At 37.8% G+C, this 18,018-nt stretch overlaps 1 protein-coding gene and 1 long non-coding RNA gene across 2 annotated transcripts in view; both read left to right on the forward strand.

Moving 5' to 3' along the window:
• LOC134675296 (uncharacterized) overlaps nucleotides 1–18,018 on the forward strand; it is a 466,888-nt gene that overhangs the window by 368,725 nt on the left and 80,145 nt on the right. The gene's annotated exons all lie outside the window — the stretch shown is intronic.
• LOC134675276 (homeobox protein XHOX-7.1-like) overlaps nucleotides 5,155–18,018 on the forward strand; it is a 44,405-nt gene continuing 31,541 nt past the window's right edge. The window contains exon 1 of the mRNA XM_063533497.1: nucleotides 5,155–6,462. Coding sequence (XP_063389567.1) covers nucleotides 6,084–6,462 — 379 coding nt within the window. The 5' untranslated portion in view covers nucleotides 5,155–6,083. The remainder of the gene's footprint in view (nucleotides 6,463–18,018) is intronic.

An 18,018-nucleotide genomic window follows, 5' to 3' on the forward strand; every position in this document is an offset into this window, starting at 1 on the left:
CAGTCACCTGCAATAATATGTCACACAACGAAGGCCGTAAAAATATGTGACACGCTCTTATTGCTCTACAAATAAGATCGTGTGTCACATTTTTTTGCGGCCTTCGAAGAGCGACATATTATTGCAGGTGACTGTACAATTGGTATAAAGAATTATTGGTTATGTTTTCAAGATAAGTAGGATAGAAAGTTTATTCGGTTTTACAAGAGATAAGATACATTTTTCACTCATTTATACTCCTGATAATAACTGCATCATTATACTGGTTCTTAATAAACAATAATATTTATCTCATACTCTCTTTGACAATTTTAAATCACCAAATTCCCTTTCAAAAACAATCACCCCGTACCCATCTGAAAAAACTCTGTAACTGAAAACTCATTTCGCGCGAAGTAATGGCCGCCGCTCCCCACTTAGGGGCAGTTATATCATCCCCACTTTTTAATAAAAAATCCCTCATCTCCGCTAAATTGTCCGCTCTCCGAATATGAAAGTCGTTATTTAAAAGGATCGCTTATTTCCAGTATAAATTTAATTTAAGCCCTTACCTTACGAGGGCCACTCGAGCTGAGTTTATGGAAGATCTCACAATTTACTTGATCTTAATGTGGCAGAATTGTAATTAAAAGTTATTATTAATGGCGGTTTTTATTGCGTTCGCAGTGTAATTTGCATTGAGATTGTTTTGTGAAATGCCAGGCAAAATTGTGTCTGTTAAATGTTTTTATGCCTATCGTTATCACGGTTTTATCGTGCGACAAGGCACATGCCTCACTCTTACTCCTATATCTACTTCACTACAAACTTAACCATTATCCAATGACTGAATAAGTATGTAAAAAGGCCAGTGGCCCATGTGCAAGTATGGTTAATTACGACTTAAACAAATTATATAAATTATTTTTAAACATGCAGATACGTCTGCGTGTGTGTATGCGAGATTCTGGTAGGGTTCCGTAGCTCAATTGGTATAGAGCTAACGCACGGATTGCGGAGGTTGCGGGTTCAAGTCCTGCCGGAAGCGTAATTTTTCCATCTTTTCCTTTAATATCGCCAATAATTAACCGTGTCAGATACCTACTTTTTGGCTATTTTAAATCGGTTTTTGGCCATTTTAATTGAGTTTTAAATGGGTCCATATTGGGTTGCATAATAATTGATTGTCCTAATGTAATGTTACGCATAAAACTCATTTCGCATAATTGTTATTGTGCTGGAAATATTAACATTTCTGAAAAATTATAACACAAACCTAACCTAACCTACCCTATTCTATACAACCTATGCAAAATATTTTAGAAAATACTTTCTGTTTCAGCTGGAGAAAAAATATGCGAAAAGATTTTTATGCGTAACATTACCATTACATTATGACAATCAATTATTATGCGACGAGATAGGATCCCGTTTTAAATTATAATCCCTTTTTTAACACATGATACCAAGTATTTTAATTAGGTAAAGAATACTTTTCAATAGCAATCGCTGACAACACCAGGAAAACCTTTGTTTATATACTCGGCCTAAATAATTCGGCAAATTGGAAATCCCCGCTTATTATGATAATTAATAATTACAGTTAACACACAGGAAATCAGGCTCACAAACAAGTAATGTTTATTATTAATTATTATAATAATGATGTGGTTAGCCTGTATAGTTATTGCTAAATATTTGGTTAACTATATTGTAACTAATAACTTTCTGTTTGCTTTTCTAAAATTATAATATAGCACATAATTATATTTCATTTCTGTTGTGCCTATAGTTTCATCGTATGTTACACTTATCGTATCAGATAAAAAGGAAGATTATTTATTTTTATATTGTAGGATAATTTTCTAGAACTCGTTAGGTAGCAAAGACATAATGTTGTGGGTAAGTACTACGACGATACATATCCCTAATACACTACATAGTTGTATGTGAGTTGTATATAATTAGATTACTTGATCAAAAATATAACTCACTCCATAACCATAACTCAGGAACAAATATTTGTGATAAAGATAGAAATAAATTCCCTTAGCAGAATTCGAACCCGGGACCTCCTGCTTCGTCGGCAGGATCACTACCGACTAGGTACCTATACAGGGTGCTTCCAGTAACAGGAGCAATAAATTAAACTAAAGGCTGTTCAGCAACTTTTAAAAATTATGAATCCTTTAGACTTCCTCTTTTTCATACAAAATAAATATTGCCTTCAATGTACGCTGACATCAGTGTGTTTGACGTTACTTGTCACGCTTTTAACATAACAACATTTGCAATACATTGCGCCTTAGAATAAACTTTAAACTGTAATAAAAATCAAAACATGAGATATTTTCAAAAGTTGCTGAACAAATGTGGGTCAGTTTGAGGAGTACAGCCTACAGTTTAATTTATTGCTCCTGTTACAGAAAATACACTGTATAATCGTCTCACATGCTTCAATTTAAACAAGTCAAAGTGATCTGAAAATGTCAACAACAGCGTTGTTCAGCTATTAACGTGTTGGTCGTTAACGAAAATCGTCAAATCCCCTTGTCGCACATAAACAGCTCCGTAATAAACCCCCGCATTGGCCTATCATTACGTACTCTTTCAATTAAGGGGTCTTATTCTATCGCCTACGTCAAGACGAGTCAACATCTCTAACAAAACCAGTATAAGTGCTCTCTCAAACCAAGCATTGTACTATCGGCCAAAGCGAGAGTCGACCAGTTTCAAAACAGTGTCGCTTGCAAACGTTGATTTTGGACTTGACCCGCCCCTAATTTGTTAACCAATGAGAAACAAAGGTCCTTTTTTTGTTAAGTAACTGTCATTGTTCACAATCTTTACGTGGCTGGCATTAAGCTAATTTGACGTGTTTTTAGTCACTCGCGCGACATGTTTCGGAGAGCCTAGGTCTCAATTTTCAAGCGCTAACAGTGCATAAGAAAAGATACATTGTAGATACTATAAAGATTAGGAAACTGCAGGACTTTGGTCATGTATTACGAAATGACAAATACCACCTCCTCCAGCTGATAATCCAGGGAAAACGAAAATGTGGAAGAAGACGTACCTCGTGGCTCAAAAACCTCAGGTACTCGTCCAAGATGAGCACCAGATCGCTGTTGCGAGCTGCAGCGTCAAAAGTGAAGATGGCCCTAATGATAGCCAACCTCCGAAAGGAGACGGCACTATAAGAAAAAGAAGAACACAATGCATGAGTGGGTGAGTCACGTACTGCTGCACGTCGCGCCGAAAATGTAAACTTAGGCTCCGAATTCACTAAAAACAAACACGTGAGTTAAACTGTAAAATTAGCATAATGTTAGTATGTCTCACTACAGGGGGCCAATTTTTGAAATTCGACCACTAGATTTCGAGTATTTTGTTCAATAATATATCCACTACTAGGCATTTAAAATCTTCTAAAAGAATTGAAATCGAGTGGCCAATACCACTAGATTCCAAATTCCTATCGCTCGTATTTCAAAAATTAGCATTTCGCCGTTTTCCACCGATATTCGAGTGACGAAATCGAGCGATTGAAATTCAAAAATCGGCCCCCAGTTCCAATTTCAAGCATTGGAGTAACAAAAAAATTCACTGGTTTATCTGTTTGAGCGGCTAGCTAGCGAAGCAATGAGAATAGCGGTAATCCCTCTGTGCGATTAAATTACAGTAATTGGCTGAAGGGGACGCTTTTCAGCCCCCATAAAACTTAATTACCAATCTTATTCACGCTGCAGAAGGTCGAGTTTCGCTCGAGCGCTTTATAAAGATCGCCTTTTATTAATATTTGCGAATTGATAAGAGAATATTTTGCGGATCCCCCAAATTTTAACACAACAATTTGAACTTTATGAGATGGTGATAAGGTAGGTTTTGAATTGATGTTAAATTGGGACATTATAGTAGGTTCACAAAGAGATGGCAGATATCGTTGTAATCGGATTAACGCGGTGTTAAGTGACATGGCGCTAACGATTTGATTTGGGAGATTTAATTTTGTGATGGGTCTTAGATAGCTGGTGTTTTTGTTTTGTACACGCGTGTTGTTTGTCTGATGTTTGATAAATGTGTGTTGATGTTTTGAGACTACACATGTAGCTAGAATCAGACCAAGGAAAGTCTGCAGCGGATTTAATAGCCCACGGAGTGCACGTGTTATTTTAAACGTCAAACTTCTATGAAACTATGACGTATAAATGACACTTGCACTGCGTGGGCTATGAAATCCGCTGCAGACTTTTCTTGGTCTTACTTTTACAGATGTAGTGCATAATTGTTTTCCCTCGTATTTTTTCGGAAACGTTCCTATTTGTCGTGCTTCTTTCAGTTTTACAAACCTGAATTAGCCTTAGAGCATTTAATAACTGGAGTCGCCTTTAAGAGCTTACCCCTCTGCCAAAAAACTTGCACACACGAAATAAATAGGTATTAGGTATGAATTACCCTAATTCATCGTTCCTTATAACGCAAATTACTGTAAATGAACATGCTTAATCAAATATGAGAGCCCTAATGAACCTAATGAAAAACGTAAGAGAATTGCAAAAAAATAGACATTTAACAAATTGTTTAATAAAAATAATAAAGTCAGTTCAGAATTAAAGATTTCATTTTGAGCGCAAAATGAGGAATGTAAAAAATATATCATACAACAGAAAGTATCAAAATCAAAGCCTAGACAAGTATTTGTACTGTACCTATAGATCGTTTTTTTTTGCATTAGTAAGAACTTGAAAAAGATACCTTGTAAGTAAGTAAGTGATCTTGACATATCTTTTAATTGAAAAACGCTTTTTAATAATCAATAACTATTACTTATGAAATCAGAAGAATATAAATGATCGTATTAGATTCAATATTGTTACATATTTGCCGTACCTTATTTTTAAAATGTGTGTTTTCAATTAAAATACTAAATTTATAATGCTAAAAAAACGAACTATTACGTAGTTATCTTTTACAAATTTCATTAAATAATATTTTATATTTATTGCTAGTAATTACTACTCTAATTAGAGCATGACTACTTATAAAATGAAGGTTAGTGCTGGTTAATTGTAAACTGTCCTATCGCAAATCCCCTTAAACATCAATAGGTAACTAACTACAAACACAGCTGAGCCAATAAGATAGTTGTACTGAAACTTCTAACAGTTCTAACTCACACAAAACATTAATTCCAACATTCGAATTTCATAGGAGCCGCGCCAGCCCACTTCCGAGCCAACTGCCAACAAATAACGTTTTGTTTCCAAAACGTCACCCGTTCTCACCTACTGTGTCATAAACAAATCAAACATGGCGGGCCTAATGACAATGAGGCATTAGCGAGCTACAAAATGCCTCTGCGTTCGCGAATAATTAAATCGTAAAGCCCCTCTCCGCCTACGGCACCAGTCTATTTACTCCTTTTTCATTCAACACAATAGCTGCTGCAATCCGACACTCTCAACTCTATTACGTCAGTTTATTATTTATAAACCCAAGCGAATTTATACTCTATTGGCTTCTAATAGAACTCAAAAGGTATTGCACGGTTTTTATTTTATAAGGCGTATTCCACAGAGAGTATTAATTTGAGCGCGACGGGCCCCGCCTACTCAATATCGCGTTTACACACATGTTGGCTCGTATCGTCGTCCCGCTCTCGCCGCGCCGCTTATTAAAATTCCTCGGTGTATAATACCGTCTCTCTCGCTCGGTACAGAGAAGTCGGCACTCGCCCCAATGCTGGCGCGATTTTCACCGCGCTTCCACGCGATTTGCGCGACTCCGTACAAATTGGAAACTAAATATCCGATTGCTCAATCCGATATCCGCGATTTGTGCGATTGTGACTGTGACTCAAAGTGAAGTTTGACTCTGAGTGTAAATCAATTAACAGTCTATAGTGCATTTTTTTTATGCTGTAAATTTGACAGCTGGAAATTTTGCAACTGAAAAACGCCGACGGTCAGACGTTTTTCCTGAAACCGAATAAGAATCCTATTAAACTCAATTAGAATCTAACCTGAACTGACGTTTTAACGGTAACACTTGCAAAATTTTAAGTAAAGATGGCGTATTGACAGCTGAAATGCTGAGTAGATGAAATGAAGACCTCGCTCGAATGCGAGCGGTCAGAGGCCGCTGACAGCGGCGGGAAGGGCCGGATATCCTTCAGCGTGGACTCTCTGCTCGGCAGCAAGGAACCCAGCAAGGACCAGGAGCACAGCAACGATGAGAGCAACACGCTCGAGACGGACGACAGCGACGTGGACATCGAGGACGTCGACTCCAACGCGGGGGACGAGAGAGAGGAAGACGAGAGAGAACGGGAGAGTGGGAACGGGGAGGAGACGGAGAGGAGTGGAGTGGTGGTGCCGCAGCCGATGCTGCCCCGGCTGTACCAGGGCCCGCCGCCGACATGGCCGTTCGGAGCGTTCCCCTGGATGGCTCCTAACCCTATGTTCCGGACTGGATCACCCAACGGTAAGTTGACGTCTCGTCAGAGGACATTCATGTGGAATTTTGCAGTTTTCTAGATAAGATAAAGATAAGATAAAATTTATTTCATTGAAAAATATCCAAAAATTAAAACAATCATAATACGCTTAAATAGTTACTTAAATATTATAAATGTACAATCACAGTGGTTTAGAAAAGTAAACATAAAATAAAAGAGGGCTTGTAAGCAAAAATTGTAACTGCTCTAACATTATTTAACATCAATACCTAAACTAAGTAACTTAATACTTGTATCTTAGGTATTTCGTGTTATTAGGTCAATGTAGTGTAAGTTAGGTGCTTATTGTGCTAAAACAATAAATATGATATTAGTACAAGAAACATAGGTAAATAACAGTGAATTAAAACGTTTCAACTTTGACATAATAAATAACAAAATAGGTAGTTTTCTAAAGAAGCTACATGGACTTATGTGGGATTACCCACTGCTATTTTTTTCCGGTATCAGGTATTAACTTGACTCTACTTTTTACCATCATTTGCTCATCAGGACGATTCTAACGAGCGTTAAGTTAATCAGGTCAAATAGTTTTTTCATTGACTTCCGATGGCCACCTTCAGTGTCCATCATCTGTTTGATGGTATCATAACTTAGCCATGTCACCTAACTAATCTAGGTGAGCTCAGTTTCAACTTGAGCGAAAATCGGAAAGTAGGACAAATTAAATTTTGGTCTAGGTGTTAAATATATATTTATTTATTATACAAAAGGTTAATGGTACATAAATAATCATACGAAAGTAACTTAAATATATCTAAATATTAAAATATTTTAATCTAAAAGACCTCCGCGGGCTGTACCGGGTGCAAAGGTGCCCATGATACTTGCCGCGTTACCACGTTGGATAGCGATGGCCAGCCTTTGCACCAGGTACGAACCCGCGCGAGCATCAGAGGTCCTCTCCCTGATTCTACCCCCCACCTCCCTTATAAAAGCTATGGCGTCAGACCCCCAACACCCCGTTACCTCGAAGGCGAGTGGCACAAAATAATAATTCGCCTCAAGGTCGGAATATTTTATGCGCTAGGTATTACATATAAGTATTAAGTAGGTATACACCTACCTAGTTATCTAAGTTTTTTTCTTTTGTAACTGTCGAGTGCCAAGACCCCACTTAATAGCTTTTTCCAAAAACAAATCGTGACACAGTCACATTGACACGCAAGTAGCGGTGTGTAAAGGGCCATGCAGTGAGTTACCTACCGACTCTGAATTTTAGTGCTGTGTGGGTCAAGTTATTTAAAAAAAAACATAGATATTCGGTGATATTCCCTTGGATTAGAAGATCACAGGTTTTCTGAAAATAAGGTCTACGCCAATTTCCGGATAAGCCTGGTCTCTTTTATGATGCGAATGTGAAAAGGGCTAACATGAGCAGACATTAAAATATATCAACACAAAAATCTATTATTATCATCATCATTTCAACCTTTAATGGCTTTCTCAGACCTGACTATCGGCCTCCCTTAGTATAGGTCCGAGTTATTTCATCCAGTACTGTCCCGTAATCTTCCGAATGTCGTCCACTCATCGAGTTAACGGACGCCAAGCTTCTTTCATTCCGTTATCAGGTGTCCAGTAACTCGGGACGTGGTAATTGCCATGATCGTTACATTGTAACACTCACGCGGCTACTTACTTATATCTACGGCTATCTTCGTGACTGACCAGTGAAGACAGAAAAAGTCTAGAAATTGCCCTACACTTTTTTTTTGTGATATACCCTTTTATCCGTAATTATGGAAGGTTCCACCTTTTACCAGGTTTGATACAACCTGTGTTTTAGAACCGTGGTAGCTAGTTTTTTTAAATTATAATCCATATCTGAGAGACCGAGCTTTGCTTGGAAACAATAAGAGCTACACGAGCTTATTCCACCGTCCCCATTCTACCATCGGACTTTTAGACGCACGGCCGGTTTCCATCCTTACGTGATAGATATTCCACCAATTCGCACGAAGCGCTTTGCTTCTACTTTCCTTATGCGCACTGCCAAGGAATGGAATTCCTTGCCGGCGTCTATATTTCCGTGTTCTTATAACCCGGCAACCTTCAAATCAAGAGTGAACAGGCACCTTCTGGGCGAGCTCGCTCCATCGTAGGCCACGTCTACGCCTCGGCTAGTCTGTGGCCATGAGTAAGCCCATTCATAATAAAAAAAAAAAATATAGTAGTGGACCCTATAATGGACGTGGAACCAGTAATGGGACAAAAAAACATAATTCCTCTAAAATAAGTATCTAAAAGTAGTTTAAAAACACTGGCTGTATATTATCATAAATAAAAGTTCTAGAGCTGTTTCAGTTTGAAGTTTTATGAAATTTGGTTGTTTTTTAAGAAATTGGCGTCAACCTAAAAGTTGTCGTGTCACTGAAAAAAAATACCACTACGAATTCTTAACAACTTCGCTAAGAGAGGTGAGTTAATTTATTAAATTTTAATTAATTAATACTTGATGAAAACTAGAATGTGTTTTGTTAATTGCATTTACCATGAGATAAGGTATACAACACACTATGTTGTGACTCCACAGATGTAAAAAAATAGTGGTATTTGGCCCAATCCCATTATAGGAGCTGTAAAACTGCGTACCTCCTATGATGGGACAAATGACAGAATGATGCTTGCTATACCATAATTTCATGTTTAAGCAATACAGAAATAAAATGTAGTTAAGAAATATGTCAATCAAGAGGTATTCTCGGACTTCGGATAAATTAATATCGTTTTTCCAAACTTTTATTTAACTTGCCCTGTTAGTTAGTGTGGGTCCAATCTTGGTAGCTGAATTTGAGCCACTTTTCGATTTCCGATTCAGTTGAAATTTTGTGTAAGTACGTAATTAAGTATGCAAATCGGATGATAATGCAATATTATGATAACATGGATCTCATCTGATGATGGAGACAGGAGGTGGCCATGGGAACTTTATCGCATTAAACCCTAACTAATTGTGTTTGGGTATATTAGAATTGTCTCGATGGATCTAATTCAATAATAATTGGCTGTGGAAAGAAAAATACATTCAGCGATAAAAGCTTATACCAAAAATTGTTTTATTTTGCCGTAATTTATTCCCCATTTCAATATTTTATACTGATAGAGCAATGTCCATTATAGGGGGCCCATTACTGGATCCACGTCCATTACCGGGGGCCCATTACTGGAACTTTGGTGTCCATGACTGGAGAAAAAAAGCATAGTTTTAATTTGTTAAATATATGGAAACTAATTGCAGTATCTTTGATACAACACGCCTAAAACATGAAAGACGGATAGGACTTTCATCTTTTAACACGCTAAGCGGTATACCATTTACATGTATAAGGGAAATATCATAAATACTCCAAATTTCCTCTTAAATGTCCCATGACTGGTGCTGTTACTATATATATATAAAAACTCAAAAAATCTTTTTCCCACGGCTAAAACCTAGATTGATTTTTCGCCTGCGAAAATCCCTATATAGCAAATGTCATCGACATTGTTAGAGCCTTAATTGTTTTTTGGTTCAGTATTATTTTTAGATTTAAATATTACGTTACGTATTTATAATTGGCTACTCTTGAAACGATCAGCAATAAAATATTAACCTAACCTAAAAAAAAAATTGCACAGCAAAAAATAATAATTGCACGGCAAAACGGCATTATGTTGTGAAAATAATAATTGCACGGCAAAACGGCATTATGTTGTGAAAATCAGAATTTTTGAACGACTTTTTTAAGGGACGATTAACAATTTCTAAGATTAATAGCATCGTTCGCGGACGTTTCTGCTTGATACAAAATTAATTTTGATTGATAATATTCCTTTATGATTTTATTGTGAAACTGTTCAATTTAACTATTCATCATCATCATCATCATCAGCCTACTCTCGTCCACTGCTGGACATAGGCCTCTCCTATTGCACGCCATTGAGCACGATTTGCGGCAACTCTGATCCAGCTCTTGCCAGCCGCCTTGCGAAGGTCATCGCTCCATCTAGTCTGAGGGCGTCCTACGCTACGCTTTCCGATGCGCGGTCTCCACTCGAGAACTCGTCTACCCCAACGGTTATCGGTTCTACGGCTAATATGACCGGCCCACTGCCACTTCAGCTTGCTAATCCGGTGGGCTATGTCGACGACTTTAGTTCTCTGACGGATGACTTCATTTCGAATACGATCCCTCAGAGAGACTCCGAGCATAGCCCTTTCCATAGCTCGCTGAGCGACTTTGAATTTATGAACCAGTCCTACCGTGAGTGTCCACGTTTCGGCTCCGTATGTCATCACGGGCAGGACGCACTGATTGAAGACTTTTGTCTTCAGACTCTGTGGGATTGACGACGTGAAGACTCGACGCAGCTTCCCATATGCTGCCCAGCCCAGCTGTATCCTTCTATTCGACTCTTTCTCGAAGTTGTTCCGTCCTAACTGCAGTATTTGCCCGAGGTAGACGTATTCCTGAACAACCTCGAGAACAGCCCCTTGTACTGCAATAGGTCCCGGAGCAACACGTTCGTTGAACATAACTTTCGTTTTGTCCAAATTCATCCGGAGACCTATGCGTTGAGAAGAATCAGCTAGACCGGTCAGCATATGCTCTAAATCCTGCAACGTCTCAGCCATTATAACGATGTCGTCGGCAAATCGCAAGTGTGAGATGTATTCGCCATTAATGTTAATACCATGTTCCTTCCAGTCGAGCGTTTTAAACATATCCTCCAAAGCATTTGTGAACAATTTGGGGGATATCACATCCCCTTGTCTCACACCACGATGCATGGGGATAGGCTTAGTCTGCTGGTTTTGGCTAATTTATTCCCCATTTCAATATTTTATACTGATAGAGCAATGTCCATTATAGGGGGCCCATTACTGGATCCACGTCCATTACCGGGGGCCCATTACTGGAACTTTGGTGTCCATGACTGGAGAAAAAAAGCATAGTTTTAATTTGTTAAATATATGGAAACTAATTGCAGTATCTTTGATACAACACGCCTAAAACATGAAAGACGGATAGGACTTTCATCTTTTAACACGCTAAGCGGTATACCATTTACATGTATAAGGGAAATATCATAAATACTCCAAATTTCCTCTTAAATGTCCCATGACTGGTGCTGTTACTATATATATATAAAAACTCAAAAAATCTTTTTCCCACGGCTAAAACCTAGATTGATTTTTCGCCTGCGAAAATCCCTATATAGCAAATGTCATCGACATTGTTAGAGCCTTAATTGTTTTTTGGTTCAGTATTATTTTTAGATTTAAATATTACGTTACGTATTTATAATTGGCTACTCTTGAAACGATCAGCAATAAAATATTAACCTAACCTAAAAAAAAAATTGCACAGCAAAAAATAATAATTGCACGGCAAAACGGCATTATGTTGTGAAAATAATAATTGCACGGCAAAACGGCATTATGTTGTGAAAATCAGAATTTTTGAACGACTTTTTTAAGGGACGATTAACAATTTCTAAGATTAATAGCATCGTTCGCGGACGTTTCTGCTTGATACAAAATTAATTTTGATTGATAATATTCCTTTATGATTTTATTGTGAAACTGTTCAATTTAACTATTACTTTTGCTTTAATAAATAACAGTGTGGTTAAAACCATGAGATTTTCTGGAATACCCACGATAAGTACGATGGCCCGTGAACGAATTTAAAATCATAACGAGTAACCATTATCTATTTGGAAAAATGTAGATTTAGATTGTAAACTACTATAGTACATTGTGCAACATGGGGCGTAAGTTAATATTGCAAACGAGAGTAAGTTAAATCGCGACGGCTTGCCGGAGCGATTTATAGACGCGAGTTTGCAATATTACATATTACGCCCCGAGTTACACACAATGTTTTTCATCACACTTGCGACACAATAATTAAGTATAAAAACAAAAATCTGTTAATTATGGCACTAAGTAAAAAGTGCCATAATTAACAGATTTTATGAAGTTTCATAACTCCCTAGGGAAAATGCTATTTCTATAAGTCCCGCTAAACCTGCGTGCAATTCCACATTTACTGAGCGAGTGTGATGAAAAATTTATTAAAGTACAGAGTATTGTAATCGCCATACGAATCATACGATAAATAAATAAATAAAGTTACCTTTGCATTAGCAACAATTGAATACGTAACAAACGACAGAGACTGGACACAAAAGACGATCCGCCTGACACACCATCTGATACGCGGTCGGAATAGTGACGAGCTGTAATTAGGAAACGAATCTGTGTCAAGACACAAAGTAATGGCACAGAATAAATAATAGTACTAGGTACAGAAGACTCACTCTCTAACAAAACGCGTCTTTTACGATCAGGACAGATATGGCCGCTAGGTGGCGACAGCGCCACGCACAGCTTATGGCTAGCCATCAAAATTGGTGTGGAACGGATGTACTTATAGTTACCTGTAGCAAAGCGACGAAATCGCGGAGTGAGCCACGTCGGGTAATGGCTCTAATGGATTCTCTCATGGAATTTTCAGCATATCCTCCTAAGGTCTACCATACGAAATTTTCCGATTTTTAATTCTAACCTTGTTGTATAAGTAAATTGAATTTCATTTGTTTGAAAAAAGCTTTGAAACAAAATGCTACTTTATCTGGTTTATAAAAGATTCGAATTAAATTGCAACAAATTGAATGAACATTGAGCCTTACCAGGTTATTGTAAACTAAATTTTAACGATCTTATTTCGAGTGTGGTTTCTAATTCGTTTATTGTCTATATAATATTTTTCAAAGTTGATGGGTTGATGGTTGATGGGTTGACCTGTCATCCTAATGACAGGTGTCATTTCGATAAAATTTTGCGAGATTTGGCGTTTAGGTTATAAATTATATGGAGATGACACCTGTCATCCTACCCATCAAGTTTGAAAAATACTATAAAACTGAACTAATAAATGAAGTAAATATATGAATATGTAATGTGTAATTTTGTTTAAGATAATCATAATCACATTTAAGGTGACAGTCCATTTCCAACGACAGCTGCACTACTGTTCATTTTACTATGGAAATTGACAATGACAGCGACGCGTTCAGGGCTATAACCGCGAAAATCGAAGTTCGTAAATTGCGGGGATTTTTCTCTGTCACTCTAATTACGCCTTCATTGGAGTAAAAGAGAAAGATCCCCGCAATTTGCGAATATCGGTTTTCGCGGTAGCCGCTCAGTACCGGTAGTGCAGCTGCGGTTAGAAATGGAATGTTACCATTATTTAAATAGATGTCATTTGACAGACAGTATGTCTTGTAACTCAATAAATCCACTTACGTCTCGACGAGTGTGTAACTCATTAATAAATACATCAATTATAATTAATTATACTACAACAAACCACGGTCAGTCTGTGCGTATGTCTCTACAAGGTAAGTCAGGGATCGAAACCACTTTTTTGCAAAAACTTCGAAATAACCATGTATGTACTTATTTCGTATTATTTTATATTCCAAATGGACTCAAAAGAAATAATTAACAAAGAACGAAAAAATACCGGTATTAGTTCGTTCGGTTAACAAGTCAGTCTTAACTATTTTATAGCAACGCTATTGGTATATGTTCAGAAACATATTCTATTCAATAAAATGTAATTTTCATCCGGTAAGCAGATCAATAAAGGTCGATCTTACTTTGGATCTCAGACTACAATAGAACGCGTGTCTAGGAGTATTTAAATATTAGAAACTTAATTCATTTTAATATTATGCGCATGAAATTCTTATTTATCATTTACTTATTTATTTAAAAAAAGTCATATGTAGCATTACAGCTAACCGCTGATGCGCTGTAAAATTAAATTAATCAAAAATAGAGAAGTATACTCATATTTCAAATATTAAATTCGTTTAATTTTGTAATTACATAATTATATTGCAGGAAAAACTAAAGATAAATACGTTACTGGGTATCCTGGGACGTTTTCTTTATATTTAAGGGTCTCTTTCGACTATGGATGTTTTTTTCGAATGTTTGGCGCGCTCTTCAAAATCCCATTCAAAAATAGACATAACGCAAACGCGAACGCTCGTCACGCAATCGAATGAAATTTACACTAGGGCATAGAATAAATAATGGTACTAGGTACAGAAGACTCACTCTCTAACAAAACGCGTCTGTTACGATCAGCAGTATCAGCCGGCCTAGCCAAGGTTACAATCGCTATCGCTTCGACAACGAAAAGCATTATCTCTCTCTATCACTCTTCCATATGAGGGTGACAGTGACAGTTGCGTTTCGATCGCTACGAAGCGTAAGCGATTGGCGTCTTGGCTACGCAGCCAGCACAGATATGGCCGCTAAGTGGCGACAGCGCCACGTGCGGCTAATGGCTTTCCCCAAAATTGGGGTGGAACGTATGTACTTTTAGCTACCTGTTATGTAGCAAAGCGACGAAATCGCGGAGTGAGCCACGCCTGACTAGGGTGTCTGTATTATTCTAGGAAAAGTGAAAGTAAAAAGTTAGTTCAGACAATTAAATTGAAATGCAATGATAATCAGCGGTCAACGTTTTCATTTGTCTGATTGAACCTGCAGTAATTGCTCGAGCTTCATGTAAAGCAATGTTATGGTAATGTTTGTATACAAAGGCAATGTATTCGTTAGGTCGTTTTATAATTTTAAAAAGTCGTTTTAGGTCGCTATCTAGTGATATTTATGTAAAGGTATTGTATTTTTATTATTTATCAATGTGACATTTTAATGGAAGTTTAATTTAAGAATATTTGTACGCCATGTATTATGGTAAATTAAGGATTTGGAAACAATATTATGTAACATCAATTTATACCCCTTTTAACACAAATAAACTATTCTATTCTATTCCTAAAATACTTTTGCTATACTTGCACTCTGGTTTTGTGCATATCTATGTCCATATGATAGAGCCGATAGAGGTCAGGCAAGTATAATTTACGTGTTCAAGTTATATAATATTATATCAGTTATCCTACTGGTTTCATTACACACAAAGCTAAGAAATACCATCATAGCGCCATCTACTGATACGGATTTAATAATGACATTCAAATTTCGAACATCTCTAAAAACAAATTAATTTAATCTAACCTCATTTCAAACTCGTTTTCAGCTTAATTCATAAGCCCACACTCGTATTTTAATGACTTTCATTATGTAGCAGTTACATAAACTACTATTATGAATTCATTGATATCAGATTACCTACGGATACTTTACGTAAATACTTACGTAAACATGTATTATTTGTATCTCCTTAGATTTCACGGGCCTATAAATCCCGGTCTTTTGATAGGCTTGCTTGGGGAGATAGATCCAACACGTAGAGGCTCTTTGGAGAGCTTTAATGTCATGTAGAACGCCCGCTGGAACCCGTATACAGGCGCAACAATAGACACCCATGAATTTATTTATTTACTAATACATGTAGACAGTCATCATCATCATCATCCTGGCGTCAATCCCGGCTGTGACCCCGCGCGCGCGGTGCGCGAGGACCCGGGGTCCGCCTTCCGACTCCTTCGTGTCCACTTTGCCCGATCTTTGGCGTCCCTGGTGGTGAGTCCGTTGGCACGCATGTCCTCCTTGACGACATCAAGCCATCGCTTCTTGGGCCGGCCTCTTCTTCCCGTACCGGGAGGAGGCGGCATGGCCAGGCATTTGTTACCCACGTAACTTGCCGGTCTGCGCGAGACGTGGCCATACAAACGAAGGCGAAGGTTACTCTTGCAGTTAGTCTGCGATATCACGGACATAGACGGATTAGATAGACGGATGTAGACAGTAGAGAGCTTAAATCTATACTCTTCTTCTTCTCTGTCGTATCGCTCTTGACAGATCACGAGGTCACGTTGAGGCGTCCGCATCGGTAGTAGAGGCGGACACAGCTCTTCGCACGATCTCCCGCCATCTCTCCCTGTTGGCAGACTGTCTGACACAGTCAGATACGCGGTAAATCTATACGGATCCCTGCAAAACTATATTTACAGTTTGCCTGCAGGTAAGAGTCTCTACATACACATACACGTACCTATATTATACTTAATTATTATTTAATATAAGGACTTAAGTGACACTTGCACGCATGCAACTGTCACTTAAGTGTTTGCAGTAGGTACAGTTATAATGCGCTTATGATTTTTTACTTATTTGGCTCATGTCGAATATTCTCGGGTAGACTATTTAGGAAATACGGAATTCTTTTCGTAAGAGTTCTGTCACCAAAATAGTTACTAACCCGGGGAACTTCAAATTTTCGCGCGGTTACTGTTTTATATACAATAATATATGTTTGTACATATGTTCGTACGTCTCATAATATAATTTGTCGATTCATTAATTTCAAACCAGACTCACCCTAGACCTTATTCAAATCAGGCAATCACTAGATTCACTAGTAATTGCTTATTTACCATGCTAATGACCGAGTAAAAAAGCCATAAGGTCGCCTTTGTATTCAAATTGGATCAATTAAAAACGTAAAAGACGATCATTTGTTTACATATGCTTGTTTAAAAGACCTAGGTAATGACATTGAAATTCTCGATGAGGACAACTGAATTATAAATAGTGAACCTATTTGGAAGTTAAATAATTTACGAGTAGGTACTGTTGACTTTGGAACGACATTTTTCATTTCTAAAACTGTAACATTCACGTGTCCCGCACGCGAACACCATTGGTGGGTACAAACACAGAATTAGAGCCGGTTCCAAGCGTGGCCCACTCCGCAATTTCGTCGCTTTGCAACAGCTACAAGTACATCCGTCCCACACCAATTTTGGTGGCTAGCCTAACCCTAAAGCCGCGCGTGGCGCTGTCGCCACCTAGCGGCCATATCTGTCCTGATCATAACAGACGCGTTTTGTTAGAGAGCGAGTCTTCTGTACCTAGTACTATTATTTATTCTGTGCTGCAACTGCACGCCGAAGTTGCAGTTGGCGTACAGTCGGCGTGCAGTTCCCATACAAATTGCAGTCGGGTTGCAGTGTACTCTAGCCCCGATTCAGTAGAGTTTGTCTAATGAAAAACTAATACCTATTTATAAACAAACCACTTATGGTTAGTAAGGGGACCTACAATATAGGTACAGTGTTTATTAACCCTTGCATATTATAGAAACGAGTTTTATACCGTGCGGCGCAACAGAGGGTGTTTATTATTAGTTAGCTGTTCCAATCAGATGCAAAACAACCAATAGTATAAAACTAGTTTTCCAATAACTGGTAGCAATATGAAATTAATAACCAATACGAATCATTAATAAACACCAACTGGCATTTAATAATTAACACCCAACTTTTTCTGTCAACCCTGTTCGAACACTTCATTTTTCTTGTCAAAATAAATGATCCGACTTCATTACTGGAAACAAAAACCTTTTCAACGCGTTGTTAATGATATCTTGTAAAGTAATAAATGATCTATTTTGTAAAGCCGCGTTATTAAATTAAGTATAGTTTTTGTTTGTTAACTCCTAATTAGTGTGTAATAAATTGACGTTCCGTTTAGGTCCGATGGC

This window comes from Cydia fagiglandana, chromosome 21, assembly GCF_963556715.1.
Source record: "Cydia fagiglandana chromosome 21, ilCydFagi1.1, whole genome shotgun sequence".
Lineage (NCBI taxonomy): Eukaryota > Metazoa > Arthropoda > Insecta > Lepidoptera > Tortricidae > Cydia > Cydia fagiglandana.